General features: G+C 38.5%; 1 protein-coding gene across 10 annotated transcripts in view; it reads left to right on the top strand.

Annotated features, from left to right (window-relative positions):
* LOC135197838 (ninein-like protein) overlaps positions 1 to 27,806 on the top strand; it is a 255,706-nt gene that overhangs the window by 142,727 nt on the left and 85,173 nt on the right. For 9 of the 10 annotated variants that reach the window (XM_064225001.1, XM_064225005.1, XM_064225003.1 and 6 more), the window contains 10 exons: positions 2,670 to 2,765; positions 2,917 to 3,021; positions 12,357 to 12,524; positions 12,824 to 12,927; positions 13,341 to 13,467; positions 14,912 to 15,040; positions 25,597 to 25,869; positions 26,499 to 26,600; positions 26,985 to 27,218; positions 27,327 to 27,401. In XM_064225001.1, the coding sequence (XP_064081071.1) occupies positions 2,670 to 2,765; positions 2,917 to 3,021; positions 12,357 to 12,524; positions 12,824 to 12,927; positions 13,341 to 13,467; positions 14,912 to 15,040; positions 25,597 to 25,869; positions 26,499 to 26,600; positions 26,985 to 27,218; positions 27,327 to 27,401 (1,413 nt within the window). The remainder of the gene's footprint in view (positions 1 to 2,669; positions 2,766 to 2,916; positions 3,022 to 12,356; positions 12,525 to 12,823; positions 12,928 to 13,340; positions 13,468 to 14,911; positions 15,041 to 25,596; positions 25,870 to 26,498; positions 26,601 to 26,984; positions 27,219 to 27,326; positions 27,402 to 27,806) is intronic. The other variant, XM_064225004.1, reaches the window with a different exon arrangement.

Genomic DNA, 27,806 nt, shown 5'->3' with positions numbered 1-27,806 from the left:
CTCCCACAAATGCAACAAATAAAGGCATTTTAACTCAAATTTTTCAAGGACAGTTTGCACCTTCCCACCAATCTGTTGCTGCACCCTCAGAAATCCTGTACGTATTTCCTCTGTGGTGTGATGTTCCACTTCACCATTACTCTCCTTCAAAGCCCTTGGACTTACCCAGAGACTGTATTCTCCACAACAGGCTCAGCCTCAAGCCTTCAAAGTCCCTTTCTGCCACAATTTTTGACCACAATATGTAATCATGGTCTTGCAAGAGACATCCACTAGTGTTTGAATGTGAGACCTATACATTGGAGGATGTTGAGGTCTTCCAGAATTCTTTAGGGGTCAGCTTCGTATCAGAAGTCACTTCACAACATCACTTGAATAGTGCTTAGTTTATTGTTTGTTTCAATTAGAGATAAACTTGTTGTCCATGTTAGGAGCAAGGACCTCGCCTCCAAGCCTGGAGGATGAGCAGGAACATTGTTAATCTCGAGAGGGGACCTCTGAGACAGTAGTTTCAACTCCAGATAAAGAAAATTACTAGGTATTATGTATCCTTATAGTTAAAATACTATTATTTTGTCTAACCCATGTTGTTGTTTATATCCAATCCTAGGTTATTTGGTATACTATATAAAAACAGAATACTGCTGAAGCTAGGGCATCAATTACTCTAATCTAGGATATGGCCTAATGCGGATTATTTGATTCACACTTGAAAGTATGAGTTACGTAAAAACACAGTTACCTTAGTATGTAGTCTTAAAGTTAGGCTATACTGCGCCTGCACTGCGCCAAGAAAAACTGAGTGATGTGAAGAGGTGTATTGGACATGCAAATAAACTGTCACTGCCGACGGTATGGCACCACTCCAGTCCAGTGGGGTGCCACCCATGCAATGTGGTGCCGCAACAGTGAAATAACATCACTGTGTTGATGTGAAATTAGATTTATCAGTCGAGTGTACTACACTGTCTGTGGCGACGGTTTCAAACCGCATGGTGTGAAAGAGCCCTAACATGGTCTAGGCTAATGATTTACTCCAATAATGAGATGTTTAGTAGAAGTTAATCACTTAATATCAGGTGCTGCGTAGTCCTGGATTATTTAGATTATGTTTAAGTATATAGGCTGTATAAATGGAAAAAATCTGGCCTGTTCATGAAGTCCTAGCATCCTTGGTGTAAAACTAGGCTGTTGCCTTGGACCGTAGGACGTAAAAGGATGTGTTAAAATGTTCTTACCTTAATTTAGGTTACTACCTAATCCAGGTTATTTAAATCACCTTTTAAATATTTAATCCAATGTCATAGGCTATAAAGAAAATTTACTATAAAATCTACAGTATTCTCACTGAATCTGTTAGGCTTTCATCTCATGTAGGCTACCGCCTAGGCTATTGTAGACGTCATTATCTGAAAGGATTATCTAAATTGATAATAAATTGTGGAACATTTTATCTGTTAAAACTTCTAGATAAAATGAAAAATTCTTCAAACGTGTGCCTTTCACAAATAACCAACAAGACCATGAGAAAACATTGACCATGTGCTTGCAAAACAAAGGGCAGTTTTTGGCTTTTGCACCAGAAATACACTTGCTCCACAGTTTAAACTGACAAATTTTAACTGGAGCTCAAAGATAAGCACTTAACTTTCAAGTTTAGATGTTTCCATGATGAAAAAATTTAGAATCTATGCGATCTTTACTGGAGAGCACTGGTTTGAAGCCTTCACTCTACTTTGACTAGGAGAGTAATGCTGATTGTCTTTACCTGGCCTGGTCGTAAACAAGATGACCGACACACATGCGCATTAGGAACTACTACTCCCAGATTTTGATGTGGGAGAATCTGGGCTCAGCCTCGCTGAAGATGAGAGAATATGCCCTCTTGTCTTTGAGCCCATAATACTCTCACTTGTCATAGTGTTGATCATTACAACACAATACCCAGCTACAAGACCTGGCTAAAAGGTAGTTCTTTGATATTAGTCTAGTTACCATGGAGAGTACTGGCACACCATGGAGGGTAACTCCTTGAGGAAAAAACAAGCAACTGCACCATTCAAAAAGAATGTTTTGATTAAGTTCTTATGAATGTCTATAATAGTAAGAGTAGAAAGTATTCCTATTTGTCTATAAAATGGTTTTCATAAATACTATTTACTCATTTTTGTATATACACACTTGTAATATATCCTTTTCTGTAACTTCCCCTTCCTTTGATTGCATATGTGACAAAAATATGCTGGCTCAATGGTAATACCTCGTTATGCTTACTACAAAGCAAGAAGTTCAACAAAGTTCAGATATAAGGCATTACCATTTGGCATGATGTATTCATGCAGTGCTTCTGATAATATAGTATTTTTGTTCACACTAATACAATTTTTTTTATTTAAACCTTTAGAGAATTGCCTCACATTTATAGCTTGCATTCAAAGGTGCATTGAATACACCCTTTTTTATTTTTCTGTCAGAATGATCAATCTACTCTTTTCTTATTGTCTGTCTTTCTGTTGAATATATGAGAAGATTTCTGCTCTGATTTGCACATAACTATAACTCTCGTAATTTTATTGCATGTGCAGTATTAAATAGTAGTCACTGGTTAAAGTGATGTGGTTTTTCAGTATTAAAAGCTTTTTGTATTCCCCTCTCTTGCACTATTTGAGGTGGTGTTTGAGCCTGACAGCAGATATCACCAACTTGTGAGAAGAGACTTAACCCATCTACAGAAGGAGAAAGAAAGGCATCAGAAGTTAGATCAAGTATGGAGTAGCCTTAGACATTGTGCTGTTTTATTTTCATCTTTTAACAAATAATTTTTATGATTTTTTCCTGTGCTAGACACCCTCTGTCTTTTTCTTATTTCCTCCAGAGTGTTCTACCATGAGTATATATATAAAACTTTATTTTCAGGAATTAGAGGCTGAATTAGTAAAATTGCGTGAGGAGAGAGACAGACTAGCAAAGCAGCTTGCATTGCAACAAGAAGAGTTTGCGCATCAACTGGAAAAGAAAGAGGTGAGATAGAAATACTGAATCATTTGGAACCTTTGGGTTCATCATGATATCTCAAATAAGGTGATGCATATTTATGAAGAGTATAATTAGTGCACCATCTTCTATTGATGTTTACCATTAGGAAGGCCAGAATCTTCATCTTTTTTGGTCTCTCCAATTATAGAATTCTTTAAAAAAAATTCAAAATATTCATTAAGATGTAATTTTTCTATACATTGTGGACTAATCCTTCAAGCCATCCTTGTAAGAGTTAAGTATTCTAACTCAAGCAGTGGTCTGGTTAAACTTCGAAATGATGATAATTATTAGTAGGTATACATACCAACTTTGATCATTTCTCATAAGTTCACTATAATCTAATTATGTAAGTTTTATTAACAGGTGTAAATAATTGAGAGTAGTTAAAGAAATTGACTTAACATCTTTGATATTCTTGTCAATTTTTTTTCTCTTCACTTTATTTTAACCCTCTTACGCCGATTGGACGTATTAAACGTCGAGTCAAAATGTCTCCCGTATGCCGATTGGACGTATCATACGTCGGCTCAAAAAAGTTTTTTTAAAAATTCGCGGAAAAATACTTATAGGCCTACCAGCCGAAAACTTTTGTATCACGCGCCTTGGGGGATGCTGGGAGTTCACGGATCAAGGCGTTGTTTTGTTTACAATCGCTACGCAGGCGCGCAAGCGCGAATTTCTTTCTTATCGCACTAAAAAGTATCAGTGACACATCTCGGAAATTATTTCGTCCCTTTGACATAATTATTGCACCATTTTAAATTATCCTTTACATGAAGTATTATATATGAAAATGTGCGCAATTTCATGCACAATACAACTAAAAAATACTCATGATTGTAGCTTTTATCAGTTTTGAAATATTTTCATATAAATAACGATAAGTGCAAAAATTTCAACCATTCGGTCAACTTTGACTCTACAGAAATGGTCGAGAAACGCAATTGTAAGCTAAAACTCTTACATTATAGTAATATTCAATCATTTGCCTTCATTTTGCAACAAATTGGACGTCTCTAGCACAATATTTCGATTTATGGTGAATTTATGAAAAAACTTTTTCCTTACGTTCGTGCGATAACTCTTCCGATAAATTTTTTCGTGCGATTGTCCTAATGTTTGCACCCTTTTAAATTTGCCGTTACATAAAGTTTTATATATGGAAATGTGCGCAATTTCCTGCACAATACAACAAAAAACAACCCATGGTTGTAGCTTTTATCAGTTTTGAAATATTTTCATATAAATAACGTTAAGTGCAAAAATTTCAACTTTCGGTCAACTTTGACTGTACCGAAATGGTCGAAAAACGCAATTGTAAGCTAAAACTCTTATATTCTAGTAATATTCAATAATTTACCTTCATTTTGCAACGACTTGGAAGTCTCTAGCACAATATTTCGATTTATGGTGAATTTATGAAAAAAAAAACATTACGTTCGCGCGGTAACTTCCGAAAAAAATCAGAATTTTTTTGTGCGATTGTCGAAATGTTTGCACCATTTAAAATTAGCTGTTACATAAAGTTTTATATATGAAAATGTGCGTAATTTCATGTAGAATACAACTAAAAATGATTGAAGGTTGTAGCTTTTCTCTTTTTTCGAAATATTTGCATATAAATCACGATAAATAGAAAAAAAAACCACGTTCGGTCAAATTTGACTCTACCGAAATAGTTGAAAAACGCAATTGTAAGCTAAAACTCTTACGGCCTAGTAATATTCTGTCATTTTTCTTCATTTTGAAACAAATTTGAAGTCTCTAAAACAATATTGTGATTTATGGTGAATTTTTGAAAAATATATTTACCTTCACTCCGCGCGCCGATTCGCGGCCGCAAGTCTCCGAAATACATACATGGCATTATCCTAATATTTGCTCCTTTTCATATTAGCCTTTTTATAGAGTTTCATATATCAAAATGTGAGCAAATTCATGAAGAATACAATAAAAAATAATTGAAGGTTGTAGCTTTTTCCATCTTCGAAATATGTCCATATAAAAAAATATATATATTAAAATTTCGACATTCGGTCAAATTTAACTCGTCCGAAATGGTCGAAATCTGCAATTATAATCTAAAACTCTTACAGTATCGTAATATTCAATCATTTGTCTTAATTTTGAAACAAATTGGAAGTCTCTAGAACATTATTTAGAATTACGGTGAATTTTTGAAAATAACATTTTTTTACGTCCGCTCGTTACGAATTCGTACATCATTTTGTGATAATATTTTTCCGGTGTTGCTTTTATTGTTTTACAATGTATTATATATCAAAATGATTGCAATTTAGTGTACAATACAACGCAAAAAAAAGTAACTGGTTAGCTTTGACCGTTTTCTGCACAGCGTGATTTGAATACAATTATGTGTGAATTTTTTTTTTTTTCGCTACCATATATCGCATTATTTACATATGATAATGATATTATTTTTCATTTCTGATGGTTGCACTCTAAACTTCAGGCAATGACAAAAAAAGGAGCCAAAAATGAACTCTTAATCTTCAAAAGTACGCGCGCTGTAATTTTTTGAAAAAATTATTTTTTCCACTTCCGCGCTCACTCCAAACCAGGCCCGGCATACGGGAGACGTTTTGATTTTTAGGGCTCCGGCGTAAGAGGGTTAAGGTGACTGCAAAAAATATATTTTATAATAGGTTGTCACTTGAAAATAAAAGGAGATACCAAGACTTTTGCTTTTACTGTAGTCATCTTGGGGGTACTAAACAGGTTCAGTAATACATTTTTAATTGTGGAACTTACCCAGTAATTATATAGCTAAGAGTTTCACTCGCCTGTCAATTGAAATTCCAATTTTTTTTTTTTTTTTTTTTTTTTTTTGCTCCACCCACTTTCGGGGAAAGAGAGTAACAACTTGACAAAGAGCTCAGTTTGTTTCTGCCGGCTGATTGATGGCTATAGACTGGTTGTCGATTGCAGTTAATTCAGGAATTTGACTTTTCCTATCGTTGTGCATCACAATTGGGGAAGTTATATTATGTGTTGGCCGATTTGGCATTTATTTAGACAGTGATAGGTTCATTTTGTTTAGAGAACTTACTTCTTCTTTGACTTTGGTTACCGACTGGATGTACCGTTTATGACAATGTCAGAATCAAATTCATCCTACTTCTAGGTATTGTGCTAAAGGTTGTAAGACTTATTTAACCAAAAAATCTTATGATACTCATACTTTGTGTACCGAGTGCTGTGGACAGGTATGATGAGGTCTGTCCACGAGCAATCGCCCCCTAAGTTTAACCTGTTGATGCTTCCCAGGTTGCAATAGAGAGCCGCTGGAAAGGTTTCTCAGTGGATGTCCAAAGGTTGTCAAGTTCTGGTGATTTCCCTCCACGTCGTCAGTGGCACTATGGGAGTAAGTCTCGGCCTTTAATGATGGGCACTATGGATGCAAATCCTGCTCCAGTGGTTCCTGTCAAGAGGCCTAGAGAACTCACCCATCTTGCAGTCATTGCTACAGTCCAGAGCGTTTTCCGAGTGATTGTCTCGGAAGTTGATGCTCCCCCAGCATCCAAGCCGCATCGTCGTTTGTCTGTTCATCATCAGGCATCAGTGCTTCCTTTGACTCACGCTCCTCCTGCTGTCCCCGAGTGATTAGCAGTGCCTACACTGTCGGATGCAGTCAAGCACCAATTGGTGCCCGAACCCTCAACAGTCAACAAGCATCAGGTAGCGCCTGCTTGCTTGGAGTCGGCACCGTGTACTATTGTGCCTGAGTGCACATCAGCTCCGTAGTTCCCTCTGATTCTGCTGTAGTGGATCCTATTCAATTGAAACTGGATAGTATTTTGTTGTTGCTTAATGAACCTCCAATGATGGCTCAAGCACCCACGACTTCTCAAGTGCCTATAGATGTTTTGGCTCCACAAAGCTCCTACAGATGTGGTTTCAATGCAGACTCCTGTGGAGGTGGTTATGCCTCAAGTTCCTGTGCACTTGGATCTTTCACTTTTTCTTCTAAAAATGAGAAAGCAGGAGATCAAGAAGCTGCTTCTGCTTATGTGGCTTTGATGAAGTTTCTTTTGGCCATGTATCCTTCCTTTTTCTCACCGACTACTCCTTCGTCACTAGCTTCTATTTTTGTGATGGATATGCCTTCAGCTGCTTCCTCTAACTTGCATAAGATTAGATCTTGCTCTCTTACTTGAGAACTTCTAGGCGGACCGGCTGGGGGTTGCTTTCGTGTATCGACAAAGGAATTAGGGATGGTTCCCATGAGTTGGCTTTGCTCTACACTAGTGGTTCTTAACCTTTTTATTACCACGCCCCCTCTAAGGGTTGGTCTCATCTTTCACGCTCCCCTTGCATCTCTGAGTAAAGCTCCCTCCCATATTTAAAGGAAAATAAAAACCAAATGAGAAAGAGAAGGGGTTTCGAGGGACAGGAAAGGAGGCCAATAATTACAAAACATACTAAGCCTAACGAGCCAAACTAGAGTAGTAGACTCTAGGAAAGTAACATTATAAGGCAATACTTTTGCATTTTTTCATCAACTTCTGAATGTTGGTTCCTCACGCTTGTTAAGAGAATAACAAATATAATTAGAGAATTTTATTTTTCCCTAGGGCTCGCACCTCCCTGGGAAATTGTTGACACCCCCCAGGTTAAGAACCACTGCTCTACACAATGGGGACTCTTAAGAAGAGGGAGGTCTGGTGCTCCTACACTTCCAGAGGAGCTACTGCTACTCGGAGATCGGATCTGTTATATGTACTTGCCTTTAGACCAGAAATATCTGTTTCCTCAGGCAATGGTTTTAGGCATTTCCTCAGACTTGGAAGAAAAGTACCCAGGATCTTCTTGCCCAATGAGGCTTAAAGATCCTCCTGCTGTAAGCTCGAGGCAGTCTCTTCCTTCAAGAGCTCAGCCCTTTCTGGCTAGACAGAGGTCCTTCTCCCGGGCCAGAGGACGTACTCGGTTCTTTTCATGAGCCATCAAGAAAGCAGTGTCGAAAAGTTCCTTTCGCAAGTGAGGAGAATGTTCTCCGTGTACAGGTAGGTGCCAGACTTATTTTGTTTTCAGAAGTTTGGCAGAATAAAGGAGGAGAACCATAGGTTGTGAAGATTCTGAATTCTGAAAGAAGGTTACATAATCCCCTTCATAAGGAAGCCTCCTTTAGTCAACACTCCAGTCATCTTGACTGCTTATTCACGAGGGTCAGAGAAGTTTTTGGCTCTTGTGGACGAAGTAACTTCTCTCAGGGAGAAGGGAGCAATGGAGCTAGTACAGGATATTCATTCTCAAGGTTTTTACAACCGTCTTTTTGTGGTCCCCAAGTCATTGGCGGGCTGGAGGCCCGTTGTCAATGTCAGCTCCTTCAATGTCTTCATTGTGAAAACAAAATTCAGAATGGAAACAAACCAGACAGTCTTGGCTTCCATTTGTCCAGGAGATTGGATGATGTCCATAGACCTTCAAGACGTACTTCTATGTTCCTATACATCCCAGGTCAAGGAAGTATCTCAGGTTTGTGTTCAAAGGAAAGGTTTTATCAATTTTGCGCTCTTTGCTTCGGACTGATGACGGCGCCTCGGGTATTCACCAGAGTAATGGCTCCCATTGCAAAAGGGCTTCACCTTTAGGGGAATCTGTATTTAGACGATTGGGTTCTCAGAACCCAGTCTGAGAGTTAGTGCACAGAGGACCTCAGGATTCAGAATTTGGGAATGATTATAGTATCTCAGAATTTTCAGGTTTCTCCAGTCCTGAAAAGGATAGAATCATTCCTGAGAGAGGTGCAAGAGATCCTTTCACTGGACGAATGTTCAGCCAACAATTGTGAGTCTTCTGAGCTTTCTATCATCGATAGAGCAATTCGTCTCCCTTGGCAGCCTGCATCTCAGTCCCCTGCAGTTCTTTTTGAAGGTGAGCTGGAACAGAAAATTTCTTCCAGACTCGCATGTTTCCTGTGACATAAAGCAAGGAGGGACTCTGTCTTTTTCTCTTTACTAGGCAGCAAGAGACTTCCTCCTCTTGGCAGACCAGAACAACACTGTTAGTTACCAGATTCGTCCAAGGAAAGCTCAATGTTTGGCGGACGAGTTAAGCCGTTGGAAACAAGTCCTCTCGACAGAATGGACCTTGGATCCTCTGGTCTGCCTGGATCTTTGGAAAATATGGAGAAAACTGATGGTGGATCTGTTATGGAGGAGTTATGAGAGTTTGGTCTGTTGCTGTTGAGATCATGTAGTATGTATCTATGTTTTTGGTTTTCTGTGTGTGTGTGAGAGAGAGAGAGAGAGAGAGAGAGAGAGAGAGAGAGAGAGAGAGGGTGTAGTTGGTGGATGGATGGTTAACGATTGAATTGGCTGTTGGTGAGTTCTGGGTTGTCTGCTGGTACGGTTGGAGTTAGTTGTTAAGATCAGAGTTTTGAGTCAGTCTTTGGTCAGAATCTGTGATGGTCAGTAGTGTCAGCAGCAGTCTGTGAAGAGTGTTGAAGGCATCAATGGTCAGTTGAATTGTGTGTTATTGGTTTGTTGTTTAGGTTGTTCTTAAGTTTGATCATGTTTCCTTTGGAGTTGTTGTGCTTGTGTTGTTAGATTTGTTGTGCTTGTGAGTTCCTTTTGAGTTATATGTGAGTTGTTATAGTTGAGGGTTGTTGTTGGGGAGCTGTTGTGGTTTCTTGGTGTAGTTGTGAGTTGTTGAGGGTTGTTGGTGAGCTGTTGTGATTTCTTGATGTTGTTAGTGGGTTTGTTTGTTGCCTTTTTGTGTTGTTGTTTTTCATGTTAGTGATTGTTTGTGCAGTGGTCTTTTGTTGTGGTTGTAGTCCTTGTTTGTTTGTTGTTATTGAGTTGTGGTTGTATTCCTTGTTTGTTTGCTATGGTGTTGAGTTGTGGTTGTGTTCCTTGTTATTGTGTTAAGTTGTAGGGTTGTGGTCCTTGGGTGTTGTGTTGTTGAGTTGTGGGGTTGTGGTTCATGGTTGTTGTCTTTGTTGTTTGTTGTGTGTTATGACGGCCGTATCCAGTGGACAGTACAGCTCCTCACCCTTAGTGTGTCAAGAAGTAGTTGGTAAGTACATTTGTTTTGAGAGTTTTTTTGTTTTTGGGTTTGTGATCCCGTCATACTGTTTGCCACTTCTCGAAACCACCGACTTTCTCTGTATTGTTCGCCAGTTCCAGATCCACAGGCTTAGGCAGTGGACGCCTTTCTCCTCAACTGGTCAAACAAAGATCTGTATGCTTTTCCCCCATTCAATTTGATAAGTTCCTAATGCACAATAATTTCTTGGCAATTTAATAGCTCCTTTTTGGCCATTGAAGGAATGATTTCCCGATCTTGTAAATCTTCTAACGTATTTCCTAAGGCTTCCTCAAAAGAAGCGGCTACTCAGACAACCACACTTCCAGAGATTTGACCAAAGCCTGCCTTCTCTGGTTCTGACAGGCTTCAAACTGTCAGGAGACTTCTTAGAAAGAAGGGATTTTTTAAGGAAGCTTCAGAGGCAATCGCTAAATGCAGAAGATTCTTCGAACAATGTGTATCAGAACAAATGGAGGATCTTCAGAGAGTGGTGTAGGAGTTCCAATATCTCCTCTTCTCAAACCACTGTGACACAAATAGCTGACTGTTCAGTTTTTTGCCACAAGTGTTTGAGCATGTAATCCAGTTCAGATATCTTAGATCTTATCAAGTCTTTGGACACCTCCATGTGTAAAGATTCCCTTACTGTGCCTTGGAATCTGGATACAGTTTTGAAGTGGTTTTCAGGGCCTCATTTTGAACCTTGAAATGCAATTAACTTGAGGGACTCTACTAGAAAAAGGGTTTTTCTAGTAACATTAATGATGGCAAAAAGGGATTAATGTTTGCTCCTATTCTCTTGGCTTTTTGGCTAAGAACAAGTCCCCGTCTAATCCATGGCCGTGTTCTTTCTCTATAAGAGGTTTGATGGAAGTCCTGCGAACTGATGATGTGGAAGGAACTTTATGTCCCATAAGGTCCTTAAAATTTAACTTACACCGAACCTATCCAGGCCTTTGTCTAAGAATGCTCTTGCATTCTTCCTTAGAAATGTCATCCAAGAAGCACACTCGTCAGTTCGGGAAGACTTTTCCCGCTGTGTAAGGTTAAAGCTCAAGATATTAGAGCAGTAGCCACTTTGTTGGCCTTTAAAAGAACTTTATCCCTCTCAATGATTCTACATTCTACATTTTGGAAATGTAAATCAGTGTTTGCCTCACATCTTCGTGATGTTGAAACTGTATGAAGATTGCAGTACCCTGGGTCTGTTTCTTTTGGCTGGTGTGGTGTTGGGAAAGGAAGTGTAGGAAGCAACCCTTCCTAAAATCTTTTTTCTTCTTGGTATAAGGTGTTGATGTTATTGGGAAGCCTGAAGGTACTATGTATACCTGGAGATCCCTCCAGTCCTTTGTTAGGGTGGTGGTGGTTTTGTGAATATGTTTTGGTTATAGGTAACATTACTTTTCTGCTGAGTTGTTGGTACTGGGCCCTTGGCAGGGGCAATTTGATTATCCTTAGTTAGCCATCAGAACTGTCCTTTGCTACAAAGGTCCAGATAAAGTAGTAGGTGTTACATGGCTTTACTGCCACGCCTCTATGTGGTGAGTGGCAATGGCAACCAGAGGTAGCTTTTTCCCGCATCAACTCTTATCAAGTAAGGAATCATCAGACATTTTTATATAACATTGGCAAAGCTTTCTACTCTCTATCTATTTATATTAATATATAAAGTTCTGAGGTAGAAATATCCGTGCTTGCCACCTTTCCTCAATGTGGGAGTCGGCTTTATAATTAATGGGTAAGCCCCATAATTAAAAATTACATTTTATAAGACAATAAGTGCTTCAGATAAACTGCCAATTTCAGATGAAAGTATCATCTGCCCAAATTCATAATGTCCACACTGACCCATCCCAAATGACCTTATACAACTTAAATCATAATGGATGTAAATGTTACAAGACTAACTTTTCTGATTACTTATCAGTAATACATAATATATACAGAACTATACTATATAGAAGCTCACTAAACCCATATTTAATCAGAAACTACTTCAAAAGTTGGAAAAAATATTATACAGGTCATTTCACTCTTGGCACCACAGGATGAAGATATGGCTGGACTTCACGTTTGAAAAGGGTTTTCATAACACAATTACACTGACAGGCTGAAGCCATGGTATAAACTCTGATGGACATGCACCTCAGTAACTCTTTTACTGGGGAAATCTCTTGAAAATTCTTGTGGATGCATTCTTAGGCTATTATATTTTTTCCTTCAGTATGTATGCCCTATTATATTTCAATTCTTGTTTATTTCAACAGTTTGAAGTTGAGCAAGCCCTTGAAGAGTGCACTGGTATTAAGGAGCAACTTGAGAAGACCACAACACAGTTAAATCTCTCCTTTCCAGACACAAACTCTTCTAGTTTACCAATTTCATCTACTCCTGTTAAGTCAACCCATTCTGGTCCCACAAGTTTGAAAGACAAGGTGAGAAACAATGCTGATAAACTGGCCTTTGAGATGTGTATATTATTCTTACTGCTTCTAATTAATCAGTAAGTGAATGGTCTGCATTTTGAAGGCTTAAATTTTACCTGTGCAGAATTAATGCTTGGGAGTTTTAATTATTAATTAAAGTTTAGAATGATTGTAAAGAAATAAACAATATCTAAATAAGCTGATTCTGTATGTTGATATGAAAAGCTTCCATTTTGTATATACATATAGGTATCATACATTAAAAGTGGGTAACCTTATTTAAAAGTTTATATGTGCTTTACATCTAGGGCCAGCTACTAACCATGGCATTGGAGGAGCTTGAGATGGCTTTACGACGTGAAGAACAAGAAAGAGCCCAGCGAATCAGCGTGGAAGCATTGTTAGCCAAACGGTACATTAGCTATTGCTAGTATGAAAGGAACTGAAGTATTTTAGCTTGAAATTCAAGTTTTCTTCACATAGATTTGAATGTCAGGATATTTAATTTTTTCTTTATTATTTATAGTTGTTAACTAGTATGTTTTTACGTAGGCTACCTTTGATCTTTCATTTGTAACTCTTGAAAGAAAATTGTCAAACCAGTTACTGAAGAAACTCAGCTTCACGAAAGTTGGTACATTCTCTTATGTATAAATTATTGGTAAATTCAAAATGGTACCAAAACCATTTGATTATTTTATAGAAATAAAATTAATAATTGTTCGTGTACTGAAGCCTTCATACTAGTATTAATATGCTGAATATGGTCAGTATGTATAGGTAATGAAATAAGGAAAAGCTAAAATTTTACTTCCAACCTCCTAGGAGTGATGGTGACAGTAGTACCGAGTCTATTGGAGGAGAAACTACAACTACGTATCCTCAGACCCCTTCAGAACCATCTTCAGCTGCTAAGCTTTTACTAAAAGGGCTAGGAGCTCCTAATGGGGAGGTAAGATGACATTCAAAACAAGCATTTTCACTATTTAGAGAAATTCGGTATGCATGTATTTTGCTCTCCACTTGTTTAGTTCTTTGTGTGAATAATATTGTAGGACAGTAACTCAAAGTGATTATTGTATAGACTTTCTCTCACAGTGACCTACTGGGCATATGTGAAACTCTACGTATAACTTTCAAAATTTCCTAGTAATATGAGTAAAAAGATTTAGAAGTACATTGCAAATTAAATGTAAGGGATACCTAAGTGAAAAATGATACTTGAACCATGTATATTTTCAAGTCAAAAGTTATTATAAATCAGTTTTGCACCATATTCCAAAAGTAAATGGAAAACCATAAGTTCTATTATTTCAAATTTATGATGCAAATGCAGTCACCACACCACTTACGAACATTCAGAGATACAAACAGACAGGGTCACAAGTTCAAATTTTGCTCTACCTGCCTATTCTGCTAGTAAGATTTTTTTTTAAGAACTGAACACAAAGAAGAAGAAGAAACTGTATCTCTAACCGATTCCCGAATTATCCTGAGTATTCTTGTGATTAACTACCATATATTCTTACAATCACAAGAGTACTCGTTCATACTCTTAAAGTCTTCCCAATTTAACTCTTTCTGTGATGAATGAATTCTCATTATCTATACCTATTTCTTCTCTCCATAGGAAACATTTAGTATGTATCTTTGTCAATAGATGGGGGTGTGCAATTTTTACTTTGTGAACTTCCAGTGTCAGACACTGCTCCTGCAGTTCATAGTTATCAAATCATGAAAAAATACTGAATATTGAATGTTGTATGTATTTAAATTTTATTTTCTTTTTACCTTTCTAGCATCCAAAGTAATTCTTTATAATACTGCATTATTTAAAAATACAGTGAAAAGTAGTATAATTTATGACTCCCAGTTAATTCAGGAATATAACTCTCAACAAAACTAATGCACTACATATTTAAAAGCAAGTAACAAACAATTCAAGATACAAATGGCCATCCAGAATATAACTCGTTCATATGTAGAATGGTGACTGTATAGAAGCAGCTGCAATGTTACCAGGTGTTTCTTTTACAGTATTGTATGTTTCTTGGTATAAAAATCTGAGGGAAATATTTATGCTAATGCTTTGAAAAGTTATTTGCATTTTAGATGGAATCATAATTAAACTATTTGTATATTTCTTATCTTGCAGGCTGTTTTTATACTTTTTGATATAGTCATTTCTAATGATAATTTTGTAAACTCAAAAATTAATCACCTGCAATGAGCTCCTCACTTATTGCCATTTGTTAAGAGGTAACACAAAAAGAACGAGGAAATTTAGAGCAGTGCAATAGCCTTATTCAACCTTACATGGTAGTTCAGCTTTAAGGGTAACTGGCCTATATATGTTACTATTTGTGAAAGTTTCTGATATAGAATTTAATTTTCAGGGACGTGTTCGTGTTCTTGAGGAACAGTGTCGTGGCTTAGAAGGGGAACTTGCTAGGGTAAGGGTTGAGGTTTTGAAAATGGTAGAAGAAAGAGACCAACTTTTGCAGCAAAAGGAAGATCTTGAAAAGGTAAGATCAATTAGATTATCTAAGAAATGATCCCTTGAACTATCAAGAAGTTTTTGTCCGTATCCCAGAATAGTTACAATCTATTTGCTCAATCTAAAGGAAACTGAATCCTTATTATTTTCCAACTCTGAAGCAAAAGGTAAGCTAAGCAGAGAGTAAGGTTTCCAACTGCTGTCACTACTAGGAGATGCCATCTCAGTAAGAAAAGAGCTTGAAAAATATTGTCCCCACATGAATACAAATCATCAGTCTTTACATAGCAATTACCTCCAGCACAAGCTGGAGCAGGCTGTTCTACACATGGTTGTTTGGTAGTTGTACTACCGGTGGGAAAGGCGACGGGTACCATCACCACCTCCCTTTGCTGAGTCATGCAAACACTTGCCTTATAGCCTTCGTCCAGAGAGGACTCACTGTCATCTTCCCTGAATGTTTGCCAGCTGTTCTACCTGCACTCCTTGCTGTTTTTTTCCTTCCCTTTTGTTGTGCATGAGTATTTTTGTATATACAGTAGTACCTCAGGACATGAAATTAATCCGTTCTGAAGCGGCCTTCGTAACCTGATTTTTTCGTATCTTGAACCACGTTTTACATGTAAATTGCCTAATTTGTTCCAAGCCCTACAAAAACACCCCAGTAAATTATTTCCAGGCTTACAACACATGTTCTAAGGTTACGACACCAATCCGACGGAAGAAATATGACTCCAAAAGGGCAAAATACCGTACATACTTGAGTAATATTCAACTGCATGTAATGTTCAACCCCATTTTTACTGCATATATTAGGACTTTAGCATATGTCCCTTATAATGTTGCGTTTTGATTCTAGCAATAAGCCTAGTCTATGTTAGCAGTTGCTACTGTAGCCTAGTCTGTTTCTGTCATCTAAACCTAAAAAGCTAAAAGCTTAGAATATGCCAATAAAATGTATAAATAATCAGAATGCACTCATTTCCAATAATTATTAATTAATCATTAACTATAATACACAAACAAACAAAAAAAAAAGCTTCCAACCTTTCGTTTACGTTCAACACTACGAGTAGCGAATGATCGCCAAGCAACCACTGTCACCTAGCACACAGTATAGTAATCATAAATTTTCATTATCCCTCCAACTACTGAAACTATCAAACAAAAACACAAAAAATAACCATTCATTTCTATTCCTTATTCTATCTTTACCTAATGGAGATACCGAGTTACTGACAGCTTATAATGAAACATAATATTAAAACTGAAGAAGAATTCTAGAAAATATTTGTTGGCTTCGATGATAGCAGTCTGATTTATTATATATTTTAGGATATCTAATTCACAATTTTTTTAATTAAATGTATTGCATGTACTCATTTCAAATAATTATTAAGTAACCAAAGTAACCATTAACTATAATAAACAAAAAAAACAAAAAAATCTTCCAACCTTTTGTTTACATTCAACACTACGAGTAGCGAACGATCGGCAAGCAACCACTTTTACCTAGCACTCAGTACAATAATCATAAATTTTCATTATCTCTCTTCAACTACTGAAACTACCAAATAGTATAATAACCATTCATTTCTATTCTTTGCTCCATCTTTACCTAATGGAGATACTGAGTTACCAACAGCTATAATGAAACATATATGACATTAAAACAGGAGAAGAATTCTAGAAAATGTTTGCTGGCTTCGATGATAGCAGTCTTTGATTAATTTTATATTTTATGATATTTAATTCACAAATGTTCTTATTAAATGTATTGCATGAATAAGTTTTTCAATTTACAGCATCCTTTTACCAATAGAATACGTAGAGCACGATGGGGTAGATGCTGACCAATAGGAGAGCAGGATCTTACGGTGGTGACTAGCATCAGGAACCAATGGGTGAGTGGGAGGATGGTGGCGAGTCTACTCAGTTGGCGGCGCGCGAGTTTTAAAATTGTTCTCGGTGGTCCGGGCGAATCTCGGGACTTTACAGTAACACCCTTTCATAACCTGAGTTATTTTCGTATGCAGAGGCAAAATAATCTTCGTATTTGCTTTCATAACTTGAATTTTTCATAAGTTGGGAGGTTCCACTGTATCTGTTCTTATTTTTGGATATCATGCAAACACAAGAATCATCTAAGCTTAGACCTTGCTTTAGCCCAGGTGTTGGAGAGTGATGTTGCAATTTCTGTCTTTCATCCTTTGAAGTGGACCCACACACCATTTGCACCAAATGCTGCGGGCATGTGTGTTTGATGAATAATACTTGTCCCAAGTGTTATTACTGGTCCTCGGAGCAGAAATTACACCTCTACATTCTCCTGGTGCTTCGGCAATCGGGACCCAGCATGGAGGGGCGGGTGCCTATCACAATCTTTCGAGGGCTTCCTCCGCTTTTTCAGAAGGGGAACATTCTTCCCTGAGCAAAGGGAGGTAGCCTCAGATGTCCCTTCCTTTTCAGGGCTTGGGGAGATTGGGAAGACCTTTCAAGATCTTAGGAACCTCTGGCCATCCCTATGTCTTCCAGGGGAACCATCAGTGCGGGGCATGATTGCGCTTCTTATTGCCTTCAACCCATCTCTACAGCATCTATAACTAGGACTACAGTTTAAGTTATGGGATCTAAGGCTGCCATGACAACTGTCTCAGTGCCCTCAATTAATCATCCTAACCCATCAACATCGACATGCCCTCCGATATCTCCCGAAGTTAAGGATCTTCTGGCCTAATTGATGAAGAGGTACAGTGGTACCTCGACACACGAAATTAATCCGTTCCGAGGCGGCCTTCGTAACCTGAGCTTTTCGTATCTTGAACCGCATTTACATGTAAATTGCCGATTTCATTCCAAGCCCTACAAAAACACCCCAGTAAATTTTATTATAAAGCTAAATTGACCAATAAACAAGAAATACTGTACGTACATATGTTCATATGTAGCAAAATGTGGAACCTTACCTTTCGAGTGAGGCTATTTCCAAAAGTGGCGACAGAGGAGGAGGACAAACGGCAGAAAACTTGTTAGTACGTGCACTTAACTTTACGAAACACATTAAAAAATGTCGGGAAACATAGACTAAACTTTATGAAACACATTAACAAAACCGTAACACTTAACTTTACAAAAAACTTAAAATTAAGTTTTTTTCTTTCTTTTTTTGATTTTTAATTTTTTTTATTTGTTTATACTTTACGTTTTTAACAAAATTTCAATTTCTTCACCACTTTCAACTTTCTGTTTTTTCGTAGTATCAATTGGATCTTCCTTTTTGCTTACTCCTACTAAAGGCCTCTTTAAAAAATAACTATCCAAGGAAGATTGCTTTTGCCTACTTTTCACAATGTTCATGAAACGACTCGGGCAAACGTCATCAAACTGCGCAAGCATACTACCTGTGTAAGCTTTTTCAGGGTGTCTCTTTTCTACAAATGATTGCACCTTATGAAAAGCAGCTAGAGCATCCTTAATTTCTGCCGTTATCATAGGGTCGTCGTCCTCCTCCTCACCGCTGCTAGAGAACTCTTCTTGAACGACGTTATGTTGCATGGCCTCCAACTCCTTCAGGTCATCCGTCATAAGCTCCTCTTGGTACTCCTCGTGAAGGTCATTGATGTCGTCCTCATCGACGACCAGCCCCATGGACTTGCCGAGTGCAACAATCTCGTCAAGATCTGGTTGCGAAACAGTTTCAGGATTATCAACTGTTTCTGAATCTGCACCAGCTTTGCCTACATAGAATCCCTGGAAGTCTCGGGAGGATACAGCATCAGGCCAGAGTTTCCTCCACGAAGAATTCAAGGTTCGCCTCGAAACCTGCCAAGCTTGGTCGATGAGTCAGTGCATTCACAACATTGAAATGCTCCTTCCAATATTCACGCAAGGTGAGGTTTGTGGTATCGGTGATGTCGAAACATCTCTTGAAAAGATGTTTCGTATACAGCTTCTTGAAGTTCGATATCACTTGCTGGTCCATGGGCTGGAGGAGAGGGGTGGTGTTAGGCGGAAGATAAAGAACCTTGATAAAAGAATACTCCGCTAGGATATCTTACTTGAGGCCAGGAGGGTGAGCAGGGTCATTGTCCAACAACAGCAGACATTTCAGAGGGAGGCGCTTCTCTTCCAAGAATTTCTTCACTGTCGGGCCGAAACACTGAATTACCCACTCGGTGAACAAGTCTCGTTACCCAGGCTTTCGCATTAGCCCTCCACATCACTGGAAGCTTCTCCTTTAGCATTTTGTGGGTCTTGAAGGCTCGAGGAGTCTCTGAATGACAGACAGGTAGGGGCTTCACCTTGCAATCCCCACTGGCGTTTGAACAAAGTGCGAGCGTAAGCCTGTCTTTCATAGGCTTATGCCTGGGTAGCTTCTTCTCTTCCTGCATGATGTACGTCCGACGAGGCATTTTTTTTCCAAAAAAGGCCAGTCTCATCACAGTTGAAGACTTGCTGAGAACTGTAGCCTTTGTTGATCGTCATCTCGTCGAACGTCTTAATAAAGGCTTCTGCCGCTTTCGTGTACAAGCTGGCCGCCTCCCCATGCCGCACCACCAAATGGATGCCAATCCATTTCCGGAATTTTTCAAACCACCCATGAAAAGCCTTGAAGTCTGGGGTTGGCATCGATGTCCCTTCTCCTCCATGGTCTTCGGCCTAGGCAATTAAATTACCGAAAATAGTGCTGGCCTTGTGGCAGATTGTCGTCTCAGTTATCGTATCGCCAGTGATTTCTTTGTCTTTTATCCAGACAAGAAGCAGCCTCTCCATCTCCTCGTGCACATGGCTCTTCTTGCTAAAACAAAATAGTCATACCCTTGGAAGGTGTAGCTGCTTTAATGGCTTCCTTCTGCTTAAGAATAGTGCCTATTGTCGACGGATTTCGGGCGTATTCCTTGGTGATCACACTCAACCGCATGCCAGCTTCCTATTTTTTAATGATCTCCATCTTCGTCTGCATAGAAAGCATCCTCTTCTTTCTGTGAACTTCAGCAACTTTCTTGGGACCCATGACTACTTATATACTGTACGTAATTAAGTTATTTAGTATATGTATGTACTAAAGTTCTGACACAACACGATAAAGTAGCACTACAATGAAATCACTAATAAATTTACGTTAATAAATGAAATAGTTTAGAACGAACGAATTTCGCGTGCATACACAAACGATGCTGCTTCGGAGTGACTGAAGAACGCCACTACGTAGATGCACGATGGTAGAGATGCTGACCAATAGGCGAGCAGGATCTTATGGCAGTGACTAGCATCAAGAACCAATGGGAGAGTGGGAGGATGGTGGCGAGTCTACTCGGTTGGCGGCGCGCGAGTTTTAAAATAATTGTTATCGGTGGTCCGAGCGAATCTCGGGACTTTACAGCAACAATCTTTCATAATCTGAACTATTTTCGTATGTAGAGCCAAAAAAATCTTCATATTTGCTTTCGTAACTTGAATTTTTCGTAAGTTGAGACTCATATGTCGAGTTGCCACTGTACAAACATGGGGGGATGTTGAGGAAGAGACCCCATTTGCCTTCGCTATCATCAGTATCTTCTTCTCCATCTGCTTTTGCCTCCTTCTGTCTTCTTCTGAGGGTCCCATTAGGTGGACAGACCCAGAGAGGAAGAAGGTGGCGGTTCTAAATTGTGAGAAGACCCCTTCTACCTCTGAGGGTCTCATTAGGCTAATAGACCTTAAGAGGAGAAGGGCAGTGGCTCTAGGCCGTGGAAAGGTCCATGGGACCTCTCACAAAGTGTCTTCTTGTACAGAAGAAGTATGAAAATCACTCTATGACTCTCTTATGTCCCAGCTTGAGAGAGCCATGTCTGGGCTGTCCCCAGACATCTAAGGCACAGATACAACTCTCCCCTGTCCCAGGACAGGGGGCCCACGTCTCGGGACATCCGAGGTACGGAAGCATCGTGTCCTGGGGTCAGGCACGGTGTGTTTTACTCTGACACTTGGGGCACTGATACTAGACACCAGGGCTCTGATACCAGACATCTTTCATGCTTGGTAAAGAACCTCCTTCTTTGCAGAGCTCCAAGGTTCTGACTTAGACTTCCCCATCACAGAGCAATGTCATCCGCAGCACACTTGTGCCACGTTCAATCTGCACACCCTGGTCCCCCAACCCGTGCCCCTGAACGTTCTTACCCCCCAGACTCCAATGGACCTGCACTGCTATGAGAAGCGTCCACTGTCCAGTCCCTGGACCAAGACGCAGTATATAAAGCGTGTGGGAGTGTGCAGCATACAGATGTTGCCCCCACCCCCGAGTCCCCAACCAAGGGCGTGGCTTCTACAAGCCGTGCCTTGGATGTTCAGAGGATTGGGTCAAGAGTCAGTGATGCCAACCATAGGGTTTGCACACCAGACAGAGCAATAGAGGCCCCAGCCTCAAAGAAGAGTCTTGCACATTGTTGGGACAGACCATGCTCTCGCCCAGGTCAACGAAGGGTGCCATGCCCCTACTCACCTGTTCCTTCAACCTCCATGGACTATACCAGGAGCTGTGGTACAGACAGGACTCGGGTTGGCAATCGGGATCTGGCCTCCCATGGCAGCCCTTTGTACACCCCCAGTTATGCGTCTGGACCAGAACGGATGCATGCTCAGGTTTCAGAGAGGGCACATTGGGGTTCTGATGAGTTGCAGAGAGAGCAACTCGTGAGGATCACGACTTGGAAGGGCCAGAAGGTCTTCTCCCAAGGATGCAGATACTTGTTAAACTGATTTCAATCAGTTTAACAACAATCTCGGGGACAATACCTTGGCTGCCAATGAAGTTGCTCCTTCAGGCTTCGAAGCCCTGGGCAGGCCCCGCAGGAAATCCATACCATCAATAGAGCTGCCATGGTCGAAGCTTGCAGAACCAGTCCTGGGTCAGGTGAATTGTCTTGTCTTTGGGAGGGAGAACTTGCTTCTAGCCAACTGCTCATCTAAGCTGCTTCCCCCACCACTCCCTCTTCAGAAGAAATTTTGCAAACCCTCTGAGAGGTCGTCAATCTCAACTGCACAGATTGACCTGGACCTAGTTCATCTCAGTCTAAGTCTGTTGCTATAGCAGCTCCATGCAGAAAACATCTCCCTCTCACCAGGAATCAGCAACCTTGGAAATGACTGACACGGCAGTATTTCAAGTAGTCTCTTGGATCGACCGTTGGTCTACAACAGAAGCCAAGGTTTTCATGTCCTATTTGTCAGTCCCTAAGAAGGAAATGGCTAACCTTATCACTTCCTGTTTGGAGGTAAGACCATTACTTACTTAGCCCACCAGAGAGCTAACCTGTGGGCAAACTTGATATGAAGAGGCAAGACTCAGCTCTTTGCAGAGTTCTGAAGTTTGTAAGTCCTGAATCAGTCTTAACCTTGAGGAATGGCCTGTTGCTGGGTTCCACCTCTTCTCTTTGACAGGGAGCAAGTTGACACTGCAGTGGATCGTCGAAGGGTGGAGGACAACAACCTCCTCATCCACCGAGCAGTGGCAAAGACCTCGGGGCCTTCATGTGCCACAGCAGCCCGACCCTCGAGTCAGGCTGGCCCTTCCTCTGTAGGTCCTTGGAAAGCACAAAATCCCAAGGCCCCTAACAAGAATACCCTGCCTTTTTCAGGACCCTCTCAGGTAGGGTGCAAAACAGCATCCCTTTTGGTCCTCTGCCCACCCAAGCCCTTTTTGGAGTAATGTGCTTATTTAGCTATTACTTTGAAAAGCCCAAAGGTCTGACAGTGTAGCACACCTTTTGTTCCCCTGATCAGAGGCATGGGACTGTTTCCTCTGCTCAACATTGCACAACCAGGAAAAAGTCCTAGGTGAGACAGACCTCCAGGCAGTTAGGAAGTCTACTCAGATCTCCCACCAAACAGTAAGTCTTCCTATGTAAAGACTGATGGTTTGTATGTATTTGTGTAGGAACAAATGGCAAATTTTGGAAGTAATTTGTATTTTTTCTAACATACAAACCTGAGGTCTACATAAACTTCCCACCTCTAGCTACCCCTCATTCTGTTACCTGGACTATAAGGCAAGTGGTTGTGCGACTCAACAAAGGAAGCTGGTGCCATTACCCCTCGCCTCTCTCACCAGTAGTGAAACTACCGAACAACCTTGTGTAAAATAGCCTGCTCCAGCTTGCACTAAAGGTATTTCCTATGTAAAGACCTCAGGTTTCTTATGTCAAACATTCCGTTTTTCGAATGAAATCTTCAAGATAAGTTTGTATCGTTTGCGGAAAAATGCTCGTACTCCAAAATGACCAATTATCTTGTTTATACTTATATTCGACGGCCAACTGCGTCCTACAAATAAAATTGTATTGACGTGTTTTTTTATTTAAATTATATAGTTTATTGATAACCATATTTGACAAAATAGATAAAAGAATAAAGCATTTCAATAAAAAATTTAACATAAAAGGTGTACAAAATCGTACGTCGCTGTGGTGACGTCACACACAGCTAACTCGAGACTGAACGAGGGAGTGTTGATATGCTAAGGAGAGAAAGAGAAGAGAGAGTAAAAGTATTACTGTATGTATGAAAAGGCAATAACAATTCACATAAAAAAAAGGAAATTTCATGATAAATTTAACAATAATGAAATATGAAAACAATCAAATGCAATACAGAAACAATAAAAAAAGTCTTAATTGAGCCAGTGTTCATTGCACTGAGTGAGACAGTATAATGTAAGCATATTCAACAAAGTAGTAAATGAAATAACAAAGCTTTTCACAATAAAATTTAGCATAAATGATTAACAAAATCATTCCTTATTGTGATGATGCACAGCTAACTTGAGATAGAGGGAGGGAGCATTTATATTTTTGAGGAATAATGAATGAATGATTTTAAGTTATCATGTATTGTGATGTTGTTGAGGAGAGAAGAAGAAACAGTAAAATCTTTACCATAATATGTATGTAAAAGCAGTACCAATTCACATAAAGAAATAAAATGTTATTTCACAATAAATTTATGAAAACAATCAAATGCAATACAGAAAAAAAGGTCTTACTTGAGCCAGTGTTCGGTGTGCTGAGTGAGGCAATAGAGAGGAGAGGAGAGGAGAGGGGAGACGGAAGGGTCTGCTTCCTACCGACTTACCAGCTGGGCTGGGATGATTTTTTGGCTGTTTCTTTCACTTACACTCAATTTGCCCAAATCACTTCATTTTGTTACAGTAAAATAACTATCTAGTGACAGTTGCTTTTCAGGATTTTTTACTACTGTAAAAGCAACTCTGCTCCATAATAGTAATTACACTGGCACTGCATTCAGCTTCTGCTACCTTCAATTGTTTGTTTAAACAACTTCCTTGTGAAAAGTTATTTAGTCTTTTCTTTTCTTGCATTCTTTACTTATTACTTATTTGTTTGCAAAATCCTCATGTTTATTTTAAATTCTGCCAACTGTCAACAGTAAGTTGATGTATTGTGGCATAATCAATCTCTTTAGGCACTTAAGATCCAAGTGTAAATATATCAACAGTCATTCTCTCTCTCTCTCTCTCTCTCTCTCTCTCTCTCTCTCTCTCTCTCTCTCTCTCTCTCTCTCTCTCTCTCTCTCTCTCTCTCTCTCTCTCTCAGACAATCGAACACACACACACACACACACTATTGTTTCCTTTGATTATCCTTGTAAAATGTGAGTAGAATTGATTTTGTTACCAGCCTTTTTCCTACTGCGACATTTTGGTTTCCTCAAAGGGTTCCTGTCTCTCCTCCCTCCATCCCCCAGCCGGCCATGTGCCATTTTTAACATATAGTTTGTATATCTTACACACACACACTTTTTTTTTAATTTTACTTCATATGACATACTGTTTATTTATTTTTCTTCCTTACACTCTTAATTTAACTTTTGAACACAGTATTAATAGAAAAAAATGTGTAAAAGGGGGACTTTTTGGGTTGGCTTGCTTGAATGAGTTATCCTGATTCCCTCTATTTCTTATGGGGATATTTGTTTCATATTTCGAATAGCCCTCTGGAACGGATTAAGTTTGAAGTCTGAGGTACTACTGTATAAATATGGTAATAAGTTATAGTAAAAGTAAAATAGGAAATGAAGTTCATGATGAAAAGAAAATTCCTCTATGCAAGGAATATGTATATTAAGTTTGCAGAAAAGCATTAATTATATGAAATAAATTTTTTATACTATGAGGCAGCTGAAAGTGGCACGATAGTAAATTAGTGGCACGATAGTAAATTTTTAGGTAAATTTGCAGTAAAAAAAAATGTAAAATTATTTTGTATTATTAGTAGGTAAGCTATTTGACTGACTCATTGATGATTTTATTTAGAAATTTAGTATGATGATTTTATTTAGAAATTTTAGTATATTTCAAAGTTATTTTTTATAGCAGAAAGTTCAATTAGGTCTTTAGGTAATTGGTTCACTTTTTATTGACTCACTTCACAGTTTATGAAAATGTTTATGATTCTGAGCATAAATCGCATATTACATATTCATTTAGTATTAGGGTAAATGGACTGTAATTTATATGGTAAATTCTTTAATGAATGAATCATCATTTAAGAGGCTAATTAACTGTTTCATGAAATAAAATTGCAGAGAAGAGAAAGTGAAGGGAGTGAGACCATGAAAGAGAGAATCAGGAATTTGATAGAGAAAATAAAGAAGAAACGTCAATCTCATTCTCCTAAAACTGAAGAAAATTCTCTGGAAAATGCCAGAGACTGTGTGAAACAGGAAGGTGATGTATCAGTTTCTTCCCAAATCAAGAGCAGTTCCAGTTGTGCCGACGGAAAAAAAGATCCTGTTAGTGAAGATGACTCAAGTAAACAGGAAGATGCTGTTGATGAAGTTGAACTTTTGGAAGGAGAGGTAAAAATTAATAAAGTTGGTCTGGTGCAGTAGTTGGTAAGAATGCTGTGGATTTTGACAGTGTAATTGCTTGTTTCATCCTAAAGGAGTTAACCTTCATGTAACAAAAATTGGTTTTTCCTATTCTAAAACCTGTTTTTTTACTTGAAGTAGGGAGTGATCAGCAAATTTCAAGAAATTTCCTATTTTCAGTTATTGGTGAATTTAGATTAGTTAATGTCTAAATAAACATGTCCTAGAGCATTATTCGTCATTTTTTCACATATTTGTTCACCACATTTCCACCTGTGAGCGGCTTTGAGCAACAAATTGTCGCACATTGTATGATATGTCAATTCCTAATAGATAAAGTGAAATATTTACGTTAGTATCCAACTAAAACATAAAGTGAAATATTTACATTAGTATCCAACTAAAACTAACCATATTCTACGATATAGTTGATATATTTATTTATTAATAACAGCCATCACATATGCTATCAATATGAAAATTTTGTGTTTGATATCTTGTTTCATGAAAAGGAATTGATGTATAGTTAGACTATTGTACTGTATTTCCAATATTTAATGCAAAGAAAATAATTGCCTCGTAAAAATTTCAACATTGATTTAACAATATTTTTCCAGGTTTCAACCCTAGAAAAGGAACTAGCTCATGAGCAAGATAATCTAGAAAAGCAGAAGGCATCTTTGCTAGAGAAAAATGGGAAGCTAGAACAGGACATAGAGGTAAGATTTTTAGAATAAAGACTTAGGAGTCAAATTACATTTTATGAATTATAATACTTCTATTTTAGTGTTACTTTTAAATAGAATTCCAGCTTGATAGACTGAGTCACAGTAAAGTATACTGGAAAGTGTCATGAAGCTAAGTGAAAAACAAGCATTTTCAATTGTGGTGAATTAAGTGTACATTATTCATGATAGTTATGAAACAGTAGCATAAGTTATTAGATTTATCGTTTGTTTATTGAATTTTTATGCTTTCCTTAAATTCATAATATATTTAGATACATGTATATTTTTCATTGATAAAAAGTTTACTTATGCAAAATTGGATTATAAAGTTTCCAAGTTCAATACTTAATCATCCTTTTCAAATCTTTTTAAAAGATACTTCGCATTGAACTGGACAAGAGTGAAGACTATTGGACCCTAAAGCTGCAAGAAGAACAGGATTACTATGAAGAGGAAAGAAGACTTTATGATGATAAGTTTTCAGCTCTAGAGAAAAAAATACGGGAATATGAAGAGCTAGTCTTGTCAGGTGGTGGGAATGGTAGAGACATATCAGAAGAATCTGATAGACTCTCTACTATTGATGAAAGTGCAGTTTGGGAAAAGCAGGTTAGCTCAATGCATTGATTTTTGCATTTGTTTCAGAAATGTTATAGGACAAAAGATTGTAAATATTGTTTAGAAGATGATGTTATTCATTAAATGATGTTTTACCAGGTTACAGACTTAGAAGAAGAGGTGTCCATGTTGAGGAAACAGATAGATGAACTACGAGAGGAAAGATTTAATATGGTGAGTATTATCACATTTCCCCTCCTGAGACCAAATCTAGTTAACAGTCATTAATGGAGTAATTTTTGTATTAGTATTTGCGAGAAATTGTGGGATTCTTATAGTAGTCATCCAGATGTAAGGAATTAGAATGATATTTTTTATATGAAAATTCTTTAAATCTGTATACATACAGGCAATCCCCCCTTATTGTGGCATTGTTTAACAGCATTTCAGTTTTACAACTTGCATAATGATGTCAACTAGATTTTCAGCACTGGTAAGCGGTTGATCAGTGTCGGCAGGCAGATTATCAGTGTCAGTAATGTTCTGGTTATCAGGGCTCTGCCAGGAACAGAACCCTCGCTTTTAACCATTGCTGCCAGTATTATTTGAAAATTAGTTATTAACCAGGTCATTTCTGTC

This window comes from Macrobrachium nipponense, chromosome 21, assembly GCF_015104395.2.
Source record: "Macrobrachium nipponense isolate FS-2020 chromosome 21, ASM1510439v2, whole genome shotgun sequence".
In the NCBI taxonomy this organism is placed as follows: Eukaryota; Metazoa; Arthropoda; class Malacostraca; order Decapoda; family Palaemonidae; genus Macrobrachium; species Macrobrachium nipponense.
The sequence above is the reverse complement of the archived record's forward strand: the minus strand, read 5'-3'. Positions and strand labels throughout refer to the sequence as shown.